At 32.9% G+C, this 14706-nt stretch overlaps 1 protein-coding gene across 1 annotated transcript in view; it reads left to right on the forward strand.

Moving 5' to 3' along the window:
• Positions 1 to 10628: 10628 nt before the first annotated feature.
• The window catches only part of LOC139488096 (adhesion G protein-coupled receptor L2-like), a 28412-nt gene continuing 24334 nt past the window's right edge, over positions 10629 to 14706 (forward strand). The window contains exons 1-4 of the mRNA XM_071273479.1: positions 10629 to 10802; positions 12414 to 12533; positions 12947 to 13066; positions 13850 to 14161. Coding sequence (XP_071129580.1) covers positions 12464 to 12533; positions 12947 to 13066; positions 13850 to 14161 — 502 coding nt within the window. The 5' untranslated portion in view covers positions 10629 to 10802; positions 12414 to 12463. The remainder of the gene's footprint in view (positions 10803 to 12413; positions 12534 to 12946; positions 13067 to 13849; positions 14162 to 14706) is intronic.

Below are 14706 nucleotides of genomic sequence, written 5' to 3' on the forward strand. Positions count from 1 at the left end.
TTCAAACATCGCGCACTAACTCGCATATGTTATTTTGATCGACCTTAAACTATACTATTGTTTGGATTGGCAAAATTAAAGCTCCATTTAAATTTTGAAATTTATCTGGTTAGTCATTCCAGAGTTATTGGACTTTAAACGTAAACTTTATGTCAACTAAGATGTATAAATACTTTTTCAGTCCTCTTATATGTTTTCGCGGTCTTTTATATACAATTGCAAATAAATATGTGGGGAGTATATAGCCACAGCCACACCGTATCAGTTGTCAACATAATGAGATTTTATTCGATTGTCATACAAGTGAGAGGTTTAGCTAGCTATAAAACCATGGTTAAACCACCTTTTGTACAGAAGAAAATGCATGTAACAAGTCAAGAATATGACAGTATTTATCCAGTCGTTTTATAAAGGTGTTTAAGCTTTTGATTTTTCCATTTGCTTAGGGACTACCAGTTTAGTATTTTCCTCGGAGGTCGATATTTTTGTTATTTTACTTTTTACTAATTGATGATCATGTACGTGAATCTAATGTAGCGTCGATTTCGTTCTTCCAAATGGCGCTGTTAAAACATATTGTGTGTAAAGAGCATCATTTAAGGGCATACGATACAGTTACAGGGGAGGTAATGACTTTGCTAACGGAAAATGTTATTTTCGCGACGTCAAACTATGACTTATCGGGAAATGATGCAGTTTTCGACTGATTTTTATCATTCAAACTTATTTTACTTTAAAACGTGTTTATGAACCCCTCTGTTTTAAAATGCCACTTGGTTTGATAACGTAAGAAGATTATGTGCGTCAATTTTCATGAAAACGTAAATAGTGCAATTTTTTTAAATTTGATAAATATATAACAAAAAATGATGTTTTTTTCTACATTCATGAACATTAGTTACATGTAAATTTGAGTTATTTGAAAAAACAAAATGCACAAATTTAAAGGACATTTATATAAAACAGAATTTACAAATAATTTTCCAAAAACAGTTTGTGTTTATCTTTTAAGACAAAAAAGTTGTGTACTTCTGTCGAAAGGAAAAATGCGTCCACAAAACCGAATTTTGAGCAAATATATAAAATTTCGACCTTATTTTACTCAAAAAGTAGCACATAAAGGTATATTTTTTATTACATATTTGATTTAATCAGGCAAAAAATAGCCTTTATGCAATTGTCAGCAAAATTTAAGTATGGGATCAAAACTACATCGTATGCCCTTAATATGTTAATAAAGTATATAAGCTGTGAATACGAACAAGAGTAACGAATTAACCGAGACATATACACCATACGATGAAGCACAGGATTCAAAGTAAACTGTATTATCAGGCCACATAGCATATATTTTTATTTAAGTCAGTCAATTAGTATCTAGACGTATAACACAAACATATATGACTCGCAATTACATGAAACATTTGTTTCCTTACAATAAAATTAACGGTACCAATTTTCTTGCACCAGATGCGCATTTCGACAATACATGTCTTTTCAGTGATGCTCGTGGCCAAAATATTTGCAATCCAAAGCTTATATAAAAGATGAAGACTGCGACATAATATTTGAGTTGTTGTTTATGTTTGAACAAAAGCTTGGTGTGTCCAGAGAATAATTGAAGCAAATCCAAAGTCGATTAAAAACTGACAGCTTCATTTTAAAATACGAAAAACCATCAAAAGACAACAAAGAAAACTAAAGATTTAAAAACACGAACACCGGTAGGGTAAGCTGGTCATGATCGACATATGGAGCACGCCGTGATACTCGTGTAAGTACAAGTTCGGCGTAGTGATATTCGAGGACGGGATTGTGGTAAAGATACTTGTAATTGGTACACATCAATCGTCATTTGTGACACAGCTGTCATAACGGTCAACCAACTTGTGACGGTGTACATTTGTAACTAACATTTTCGGAGGGATGACTACAGCTATGCTACTTTGAACCCTTGAATTAATAGCTTTATTAGAAGCAGCAAACTTCTATAAAAGAAATCGCTATAGGAAATGAAACTAATAATTAAAATATCATATCAATGGTGAAATACATATTATCATGTAGACGCTGCTGGTATGTTATCACATGCACTAACCAATGAAAAAAAGGTAAATATTGGGAAGCTGATATAATGTTTGACGTAAAATTTTGTTCTCAATCGCCTTTCATTGTTAATTTCTAGATGTAAGTAAAAAAAGAGACATATTTTATCTGTTGTATTCTTTTATTTCAAGTTCGATGGGATAGATGCGTTGACTATTATACTCCGCAAACTTTAAATTATATTATATAAAAGCAGAATGTGAATTTACGATGATGGTAGCTCCTTATGATGTTTGACGCATATGAATCTACGAGTAAGTCGACAAGAAGAGGAGTACAGTTAGTTCCCATGGGAATGTCGATCATTTGTTGAAAATAATGTATTTCAAACGTAACAAATGTGTTGTTAATCAAGAAATCAAGCATAATGGAAATGACAGTTCTTTTTTTATTTTAATAAGAGTGATTTTTTACACTGTAAAATTAAGGCCAAGTTTTGAATTGGTAATATTTGTGTAAAAGGAAGAAAATTATTATACTATTGCAAAGGAAGATACTTAAAATGGATGAAACATAATAGATCTTTACATCTTTTGATCTGCTTCATGCTGTCCCTAGAGTAGATTAGTCCGAATTTGATTTCTGATACAATTGATGTTAATAAGTAAGAAAGAGTGTTCGATGTGCATATATCACATAAAACAAATTGTTAACAATTAAACAATTGAATCTTCAAAATCTTAAGACTCATTCTTTTACCCGTGTACTGTGGGACTTACACATCTATTACCGCATTTATTTGAAATGGGATTTATGAAATAAAAATACCTACATGTACCAAATAAATGGATGAAATCTATCTTAAACCAAACCCGAACATTAAAGGGGATCTGACAGTATGCCATTTCTTGAAATAAAAAAACCCAATAAAAATAAAGTAACTTTAAATAGTTTTTTGTATAAAAAATTAGTATATCGAAGATAGAAGCATTAACTAGTCCAAATACACATGAATGTAGATTAAGACAAGGGAAGAAATAGCTCCCCTTTTCATGGGAAGAGTTTTGTTATCAATAGACACAAGGATTCCTTTTTGCATGTTATATATAAGGATAATCCTGATCACATACAAACCGAGCATTCCTTTTTTATAACATATTTAAGCGGAAGTCAAACTTACGACAGCGGTGCAGGCTACATTAATTTAAATCAGACCCCCCCTTATGCATTCTATAATTATAAATACAAAAAAAGCTTTGTAAATGTCTCGTAAAAATCATCATGGGTTTATTCAAATGAAATGACCTGTCTTCTTTTTTTTCCAGGTCAATCAAAAAATTGAAACAAGCACTTCCAATAACTCCAAATAAACGAGCGGCTGTACTTTCTGCATACGTTGACTGTAATCGAATTTTAAAATCACCAGGAGTTAAAAAATTTCATGATTCGTTTGAAGAAAGCGTAGAAAAAATGGCGATTCGTAATATACAAGATGTAATTACGTCGGTAAAACACAAGAGAAATGGAGAAGCTAAAGCTGCATTAAATATTCTACCTTCGTCTGTTAGCGGTGAAAATATATCCGATAGAAAGAGAGCAACGAAAAGTTTGGCAAATATATTAGGCGTACATTATAGTAGAACTTTAAAGAAAGGGGAAAAAATAGAACCAAAGTCTTGCATTCAGAACACTCGTCATTTCTTTACACGACTCGGAAAACCAGATCCGATGCCCTGACAGAACGAACCAAAAGAATTGTTCATGATTTCTGGCTTCAATCAAATGTCAGCAGACCAACAAATAACAAAAATGACATTAAACGAGTAAGAATTAGCCCCAATGTATATTCCTCTCATTCGTGTTATATTTTAGAAAAAAAACAGACCGAAGTATTTCTTCAGTTCAAGAATGAATATCCTGATGAAAAGATTGGACAAAGGGCGTTTGAAAAATGCAAGCCGTATTTTGTAAGAACAGCACAGTTTAAGGACAAAGTTACATGCTGTTGTCGACAGCATGTTGAGATGAGGTCGCTTTTTAAATCATGTATGCAATTTCGTAAAAGATTACTGTCCAGGGAAGGAAGCAGTGAGGTAAAATTGTATGAATCTTTGAGTGAGCTTGTAGATGATACTTTATGTACTCGTTCAGCAAATACACATCAACATAAGATATCGTGCTTAGATAGGATGTGCTCTGAATGTGGCGTCTGTAAATTTTCAATGTTACCAGGAGAATTAGATGAAAGTGTTGTCCAAATTTCTTGGGAACGATACGAATACAATAAAGTTAAAGGTGATAAAATGATAAGGAAATTGGTTCTTGTGAGAAAAAGTTCTTCCCCTGCTGAAATGTTTCAATACTTAAAAAAACTTTTAGAGACATTTCCTGCACATCAATTCCGTGCATACTGGCAATCTAAGCAAATGAAATCATTGGTTGAAAATCTTCCGATAGGTGTGACAGTTCACGATTTTTCTGAGAATTATAAGTGTACTGAACAGAATGAAATTCAATCCTCTTATTTTCAGAAATTAGAGGTTTCACTACATGTTACAATATTACATAGACATTCAGTTCTCGAATATGACGGAAAAGATAGCACCGCGGAAGAACCAAATATTGTCACTGAACAGTTTTTTGTGATAAGCCCAGACCAAAAACATGATCATCATTATACACATTGTGTGCAAAACTTGGTCTCGGAATATTTGAAATCTATTTACTGTGAAATATCGGTAATGCATGAGTTTACTGACGGGTGTAGCTCACAATATAAAAGTCGACATTGTATGGGAGATGTAAGTTATTCCTACTCCGATTTTGGATATGCAACGATTCTTCGAAACTATTTCGAAACATCTCATGCGCGTGGTCCACAAGATGCAGCAGGCGGGTTTATAAAGAAACAAGCTGATCTAGCAGTTATTCGTGGTACACATGTGATACAAAGTTCAAGCGACCTATTTGATTACGCGCAGAGTAATTTGTCCAAGTGCTACGGCAGACTCTTCTAAATGTTCTCGACGAATTTTTCGATATGTAGACTCCGTTAATCAAGATCGGGATCGGAACTTTCTTCCCGTTAAAGAAAACTGAAAAATTCACCAAGTTCGATCATTCGATGATGGAGAGATTTTTGTAAGAACAGTATCTTGTTATTCTTGTCAAAGTTGTATTGTTGGAAATTATAGCACCTGTATGAACGATGCACAATTGGGAACATATAATAAAATTAAAATGGTGAAAGAATCGGAACATAATGACTCTGACGCCGATTCCAATAACGACGAAGGGGTTGATGACGAGACTTATATTTGTGACTTTGTTTCAAATGGAACAATTTTTGCAGTTAAGGCTGATGACACTGATTGTCCATATTATATTTTAAGAGCAAGCAAAGACCCAATAATTTCAAGAAAAACAGCTACCGACAAATGGGGTGCCTCGTATCATCAGGGAAATAAAGTTATACATGGTTACTACTTTAACACTATTGATAATAACCCAATCAAATTGAAGTTATTAAAACGAATTCCGGCAATCGTTCCAGCACTTTCAGTTATATACATTTGTTCAGAGGTTGATATTGATGATAATGGTCTAATCAATTTAAATCTATAATTTGTAAACTGCAATTTTTATTGACTCACAGTAGACACAAAAAAAAAAGATTTAGATGCAAACGTTGACACAGGCTTCAATAACGTTTTCTCAACGTTCCGTCGATGAACGTTTTCTGACGTTACAAACGTAGCACCAATACTGTGCACTTGAAAAACTATTCAATATAACGTTGTTTGTAAGGACACTTATGTAATTAGATAAACACACAAACACTACTGTGAATTCAGAGATTATTGCGAGGTTTTTCTTATTGCGAATAATGCGTCTGGATGGGTATCGCAATAATAAGAAATTGCATTCTGATAACTGAAACATAGTTTTGAACGCAGTTTTTTTTTGAAATCACAACAATTAAATTCTCATTTTTATCCATTCTTGAAAAATCGCAATAAGAAATGCACGCAATAATTTCTGAATTTATGTTTGTGTGTTTATCTAATTACATAATGCAAGATGGCTAAAAGATTTAATTATCCATGTATGCTCCGAATCGTTTTGATTTAGCTATATATATAATGAGTTTTTCAAATAAGGTCGTTGGTACAAATTATAATTTAAAAAGACCCACATGTTGCAAAGCACATGAGCTTCCACCATTGCAAACATGTTTCTGTCCTCGCAGATAAATCTTCATACAACTTGAACCCTTACAATAAGATTTAGCAAACAAAATTAAAACCCATAGTATATCAATTGGAAACAATCAAATAAAGTATTTATAAAAGACATCGCAACAATATCACTTACATTTATTGTTCATAAAAATCGGGTTCCAGTTGTAAACGCAACACTCAAAAATATGATTACAAAATAAGATCCTATTAAGGAAACGGTATTTAGTCTTTTGACAACGTCTTTTTTTCTTATATTATCATTTTTATGCAGTTTTGCATTTTCATTAGAAGTTTCGTTGTCATATATTTTGTTCGAGGTTGAAAAAATACACAAAAATCTTTTTAAACACGTGTATCTAACTTCCTCGCCAGGAGAAAAGTAGTACGTTAATATCGCTACATTGATGACAACAGTTAAACCGCTTATTACTGTTAATACTTCTATAAAAATCATTATACCAGGAATCGGATCCGACAAAGAAGGTATTTCTGAATTAACGAGAGTCAATACAACTGTAAAAGAAAGGAATATGGAGGTACTAAAAGATACGCGCTCTCCTGTTTCAACCGGAAGTAGAAAAACCAAAGGGATCAATAAACCAATTACATATATTGGTATTAACACTGTAACCGTAAAATACAACCAAGCACGGCTTATATTGAGAGTCGCTATAACCCGCCCTGTCGACTCTAATTTAAGGGATGACGAATCCAGCGTCCATTCTTTATTGGTTGAAAAAAAGTCAGTGTTAACTGTCGTCTGTGATATCCCAAACATAACTTCGGTTAATGATGATCCAAATGCTACAAATTGAATGCTACACGATTGTTTATCAAAAGGAAAGTTTTCTAAATTTGGAGCGCACTTTACTTTCATGACATTTCCAGGATACCAAGACACTAATCCGGAATGTGATACTGTTAATTTGATGTCGACTGACTTTCCAAATGGAGTAAACTTTTCTGCTTGGTTGATGATAAATAAATCCGGAACCCAAATACCTGATTGTGGCACGTTAATTGATGAGAGACCACCGTATGACGATGGGGTCCACACTAAAGATTCATCAGTCCATGAGCAGTTTAATACACCTACCAAAGACAACGTTCCTTCTACTGTATCAAATTCGTTTATAGCCAATAAGATAAAATCCATCTGAAAATTAACTGTAGTGGATTGGTCTAACACTGGCTTCACATTTTTATTATAATCCGTAAATAGAAAAGAATGCAAACTTTTTGTTTGTGAAATGCTTTGTGAAATTACAATTCTGAAATTCACCGCAATAAAAACGTAGAGTGTAAACACAAGTTCCATTTTCTACCCTTACAAATTAATTTTTGCAATAACCGTATAATGTAGTGTCAAATCTTAATCTATCCATGATATAAACTTTAAGATAATAATATACTTAAATCACATATTGTATAGAACTGACATTTTATTTAAAAGAATGTCATTTTGTCTTTATATTGTTAAGAATAAAGTGTAGATATAACAGTTACCATTGATCGCACCTAATGAATTCAACAAATTAAAGCTTCAATGATTTGACATCACAATAACTGGTACGTTTACTGATTGATAAACTATTATACCATTATTTTTTATAAGTATATGATATGATGTTTATCGTACACCTATAGAAAATAATGGTATAATAGTACCTACCCCTTGCTAAAACTGTAATTAGTACACACGTTTATTCAGTGATGTGACGTTCGTTAATGCTTCCGGTATATATCAACTGATTCATGTTAGAGAACGATCATTTAACTTAAAAAAAGAAAGTGGTAATGTTCCCCCCCCCCCCCCCCCCCCCCCCGAAAATAACATTCTAATTCCTAATTTGACGAAATATTGTGGTCAACACGTGGGCCCAGTTAGCCTGACGTGGTAGACTCGCAATGCGATAGTGTTAAAATAGTTTACGTGCGCACCCCTCCTCCGCGCCTTTGCTTTATGTAAGTCTCGTATATTTGGTAAATATATAGCATAATAATAATCTTCAGATAAAAGACCTGTAGGGAAAACTTAAATGAAATAACTCAACTTCCAAAAGACACAAACATCTTAGATAAATAACTTTTTGAGGAGCTTTGATGGGTCTGCATTAGATGTAATACATCAATAAGTCTGAATTTTAAAATCGAAAACCCGGTTTTATGAGTCATATTGCAGACAAAACAGGTCTTATGTGTTATATCCAAATTGTAATCTTGACTTCTAAAAACTGCAAGTAAAAGCATTGCTTAAGTTGAGCGTCTGTTTGGTTGCGCAGGATGTTGGAAACCTTTAGCCACCTTAATAGATATAAAGCTACATTTAGTGAACTTGTTATAATGAAAGTCAACATCGAAATTCAATTAAGATTTGTGTCACACTCTATTCACATCAGAGCACAGTTGCAACAATTTTTTGAATGGTATAAATGATATAATCTCAGATCTGTTTTCCTCAACAATCTTGTTCTTTAATTTTGCAGCGACTTTCTCTTTTTATTTTTTCCCTTTTATATATGTCTGGCTTTGTTTGAATTGACGTTGTGCAATGTTATTAGCAAAGCGATTTACGAAAGACTATTTAAAAGATGATTGTTTGTTATCAATTCCACTTTAATTTATTCATGCATTTTTAACGTGTTTCGTTATTCTTCTTTTTTTTATCAAAGGAGTCGATATACTTTCCAAGGAATTTAAACTTTTGGTCATTTAATCCCTGATGTTAAAAATCACGTTTCTCCAACAAGAAATTCTTTGATTGTATACAAAAATATAAAATGTAGGAGTTGTATTGTAGTGCTTTTAAATAGATGTTTTATATAAATCCTGTATCAAGGAAACTTGAATTTGATTGCTGTCTAGCGGAGGATCAATACATTTGATACGAGAACATATCGAAAGACAGAATTTTTGACACCTTTTTTTAACTAATGACTTAAAATAACTTCAAGAAGCTGACCGAGAACCAAATGTCTGTAGAAAGATTTACAAGCATCATTAAGAAAACAGTTTTATAACACTTTCAACAAACAGCCAATCGAGACACATGACATAATTGTATATCAGTGGACAAACACACTTTGGTTTTTTTTTAAGTGTTTTTTGTTAAATTACCAATATTTTAAAATTTTCATTTAAATATTGGTTAAATTGTTTGTTTTATAAATGTATCTTTTTTGGATATATTAAAACTATATCATCAATAAAAACGAATACTAAAACCTGATCCAACATTTCACAAATCGCATGATACACACTTCGAATTGTAAGAAACGGACAATTTTTAACGTATTTAAGTCATTGGTTTATAAAATGCTAATGGCACTCTTAAAGGAGTAGGATCAGTAAGACCCCTTTTTGGCCCCAAAATATAGCAGTTTTACAAAATTGTTAAAATGTAAACCTTTAGTTATTAATTGGACAATAGAATGCTTCTGCTACATAAATATGGGCTGTTTTTGACAATACAATGCACATATATCCGGTACTAGCACCATTTAGTCATGCTAAATTACTGAAATCCTCATAATTATAGCATTTTAGTTAAAGTTTAGACGGTTGTGACCGCATTCGTGTTCATCCTTAATATTGAAATGTAAGTTGTATTTTATGATGATACATAACATATACTGTATAAAGGTTGAGGATGAACAAGGATGCGGCCACTTTCATTTTTACCAAAAAACCATCTGAAAAGTGACATTTTTCGGCATATTAGGTAGATTTTTCATATTTGAGCTTGAATCGGATCGTTTTTAATGACTAAATCTGTTAAAATCTTTCACATAAACTAATTAATTCAAATAAAATAGACACTTAAGTGTTTAAAAAGTGGTCAAAATCTTTCGTCAGATGAACCAGAAATTTGAGGCCAAAATCGGTCCTTACCGGACCTACTCCTTTGGAATTGTGGTTTTGATGTTTTGCGACTTGGCTGTACTTGTTGCCTATCGAATTTAAACATCTATGCAATATCTGACGCTGCACATAACGAAACAATTAATTAATAATAACAGAATTATATTTATTGACTTTTGTTCAGATTTTTATCCATTATATGTTGTAAGTTTAATACAGAATTATTATTGAATAAATTTTAAAATATAGAGTAATATCCTTTTTATAAATTGAAACAGCACACAAGAGTGACATTCTAATTAACAATTCAACACAATTCCACACTGCTGAGCTCGAATTAGGCAAACAAACACAAAAGAGTAAAGAAATGAAAGTATCGTATACAAATAAAATTTAAGCAATATTAAATAACAAAATCTATTAACGATTGATACTAGAATCAATGTTGACAAAAACAATAAAATGTTCATCGATCTACGCGTACTTCGTTATGTGTATTCTATAAGCTTCACAGACTATATCGATCAATGGCATTTCCAATACTGGAGAATTTCTTATAGAATATTGTTGTCATCACTTGATTACACATGCAGAATTACCTTCAATGGATTATTAGTATGAAGGAAAAGAAGTGCTAGCTCCTAGATGAATAAGGTTAGTGCATGAGTTCTGCAAAAATACACTGCTTCTCTGATCTGGTTCAGTGACTGAGAGAGGGCGGGAGATTAAATTATGAAGGGAAAGGAGAAGATGAACACGGTAATAGCAAAAATACACCGCTATTATGATCTGGTCTAGTGTAGAATGGGCGTGAGAATTTATGTATGATAGGGAAAATGATAGCTCTTAGATGAATAAGGTTAGTGCATAAGTTCTACAAAATATACGCCGTTACTCTAGTCTGGCCAGTCAAGAGAGGGCGGAGGAGTTTAATTACAAAGGGAAAGAGGTGCTAGCTCCTAGATGAATAAGATAAGTGCATAAGTTCTGCCGCAATTCACCGCTACTCTGATTTGGTCTAGTGGAATAGTGAGAGAGAATGCAAATACGAATGAAAAGAAGTTCTAGTTCCTATATGAATAAGGTAAGTGCACAAGTTATGCTAAATTACAGCGATACTCTGGTCTGGTCCAGTGAAGAGACAGAGAAAGAATTTAAGTAAGAAGGAAAAGAAATGCTAGCTTCTAGATGAACAAGGTTATTTCTGCTAAATAACATCGCTGTTATGATCTGGTCTAAGGTAGAGAGGGCGGGATAATTTATGTATGATGGGAAAATTGCTAGCTCGCTTTTAGAGGAGGAAAATGTAAGTGCACAAGATCTACAAAAATACACTGCTACTCTGATCTAGTCTAGTGAGGAGAGGGAGGGAGAATAAAAATCATGTGCTAGCTTCTAGAAGAACAAGTTTAGGGCATAAGTTCTGCATAAAAAAAAATATACCGTTACTCGGCTCTAGTCCAGTGAAGAGCGAGAGGAAGAATGTAAGTATGAAGGACAAGAAGTGTTAGCTCCAAGAAGTAAGTGCTTAAGTCCAGCCAAAATACGACGTTACTCTGGTCAAGTAGAGAAGGAGAGAGAGAAAGACTCTGAGAGAGAGCGTGAGATGGGATGGGGGTACTATGTTGTGCTGTCTCTCTGTGAATAAGAGAGAAATAGTGCGATGTATATACTACGCTGTCCCGACGAATTCGCTTGATGTTATAACGCTAATAATGACTTAAAGTATCGACTGTGCATAATACTTTGAACATTTTTTTGCAACAGTTTTCTGCTAACAAGGTCTAAAATTTCGCGAAATCTTGATAAAAATTGAAATATTAAAGTTTAAATATTAGAACTCAATTAGTTGGATTAACCAGTAATTTTTATTTCAAGCACAATGAAGTAGAGTAGCTTAATTCTCTTAAAAATACGAAAGAATAATCGGCATTTCGTTTCGAGTACAGAATCCAATTTCAGTATACGTTCTATTTCAACTGAAATAGTTTAAGCATCATATTCAAGAAAAAGAAAAAAGATTTAACCAAAATAAAACAATTAATCTATTTAAGTCAGAGCTAAATTTATATTTAAGATAGAATGACTGACTAAACGTAGAGGCATCCTCTAGATTGTCACAGTACAGCTACAATGTAACTGTAATATCAGCGTCAGCCTTGTCGCACATGTGTGGTATAGGTTAATCTTTTATGAATTTGATACATCAATGTTATGTCGCAGCTAACAATGTTTTCTTATTAGATTCTTATGTTATGATTTCAGAGAAGATATTAACAAAAAGAAATGGTAAAATTACGATCTGTGTAGAGTAAATGTGTCTGTCCAATATGAAGATTTTCGTATTAATTGCATCATTTTTTATGATCAGCGTTACAGAGTCAGGTAAGTTTCTATATAGTCAGATAGTGTATGCACAAGCTTTCTTCGAACTGCAACGTTAGATTGGAATTGTGAGATAGGACATTTTACTTCATAAAGCAAAACAAAATTCAGAGCGATATACACATAAAAACGTGTAAAACAGTACTACAATACTGTATAAAAGAATGCCTTCAGTTTTTTAATTTGTTTGGGAACATGTTCTGCGTTTGGTTTTGCGACTTTTAATTCACTATTGCTGATTGGCACATTGGTATCTTCAAACATTTCATATTTCATACATAGGTCAGTTTAATAATTGATTGTTGCTGTTACACAGATTAAGTAATAACTTGATTTTTACTGGTATAATTTAACTTGTTGTAAGCATAGTCAACTGAAGTCACACATGATTAAAATGTCAACGAATTTTATAGATTACGGGAAACAATCATGCCAAAAGCGGTACTACAATTTTCCACGGTGTATCAACCATCCAGACGGGTATGGATGTGAATGTGGTCCAGGATTTAGGTGGAACACAGAGATGTGCATGTGTACGTATATTTAAACAAATTCAGTATTTAATATGATTAGCATGCAATAGTTATAAGAAGATGTGGTATGAGTGCTAAGGAGACAACTTTCCATCCAAGCTGCAATTTGTTAAAGTTAACAATTATAGGCCAACGTACAGCCTTCAACACACAGCCTTGGCTAACACAGAATAAAGCTATAAAGGGCCCCGAAATGTGTAAAGAAAGAACAAGCAATTTATATATATAATAGTTTTATTAAGTCACAGTTCCTTGAAAAAAGGTTTTCAATGAATCATAATTAATATTATCAGTGCTAAATAGCATTTTCATCTGGTGAATTTGTAGGTCGCAAAAAACATCTAAACGAGGGTACTTCTTACTCGCAGACCAAGGCCTCTAGTGTAGTCGGTACTGTTTAGATGTTTAGATTTTCTTCATCATTCTTTATTAATCGCCACAATGTACATACTTTTTATTATGCAATATGAACTAAAAACAAGATATTAATTCCATGCCACTAGACTTTAAACATCAACTATTTTATTAAAGCTACAGGTATATTTCTCCGAACTTGCAGATTTCACATCAATATGTATTAATTGCATGTGGGACTCTTCACATTATTAATTATTTACCCGACAGGTTAATGCAGCCGCTATTTGTGAAAATAACATTTCTTTCTCATGGTAGGCGGTAGAATGATATAACCTTTCAAAGTGTAACTATGAAATACATAATCAAACTGAACCATCATTTTGTGAGTAAAAATAAATAACTGGTTGCATCTTTCTGTTTATACAGCCACAGCAATTGATTCCAGATTTGTATTTGACGATAGAGAACCTATACGGTACACACTGTTATTGGGGAAAGCTTTTCCAAGACTCGATAGATGTACGATAGCGTTTTGGATACAGGTTGGAGACAATAGAAAGGACAGTACAGTCATGTCATATCAACTGAACAATGCAAACAACCTAAAACAACATAAAATATTTAGATTCTATCAGAATACTGGTCTTTATCTTCGGTTTTGGAAAAATGAGGTCAATTCTGGTGTGAAACTGAATGAAGATATCTGGACTCATATAGTATGGACATGGGACTCATCAGGTTTGTATTTTTAATGTTCTTTTCACATGGGAATAAAAGTGCAAAATAGACCTGGCTTTTGTTAAGTACATGTACTTCTTACTTTATGGTTGACTTCATAAATGAGATAAGTAGTTGTTTGTGTTCACATTTTGACGTTGTATTGATTTAGAAGTTTCCATAATGGAAGTTCTGTGATATACATGTACATATGACAATGAAAATGTAATGGTATTGCTGGCGGCAAATCCCCCATTCGAATGTTACAGAAAGTAAAAATGGGAAATATTGTACCTTGTTGGGGAAATCAAAAGCATAACGTCAGGAAACAAAAGTGTGAAGGTCAACATGACTGCAAAGTCTTGAATCGTTGACAAGTGTCTACATTACAAGTTATAAACCACCCCTCCCCCGAGCATATATAATTGTGAGCGAATTTTAACAGATATGCAAATCATTTTCTTTTATTTCAACAAATACTATTCTTTAAAAATGATACAAACAAAAATAACCTCCAACTATATTATTCACATTGAACATTCACGTTTTCATAATAAAATTGAAGT

The sequence above is a fragment of the Mytilus edulis genome, chromosome 9, assembly GCF_963676685.1.
Source record: "Mytilus edulis chromosome 9, xbMytEdul2.2, whole genome shotgun sequence".
Classification (NCBI taxonomy): Eukaryota; Metazoa; Mollusca; class Bivalvia; order Mytilida; family Mytilidae; genus Mytilus; species Mytilus edulis.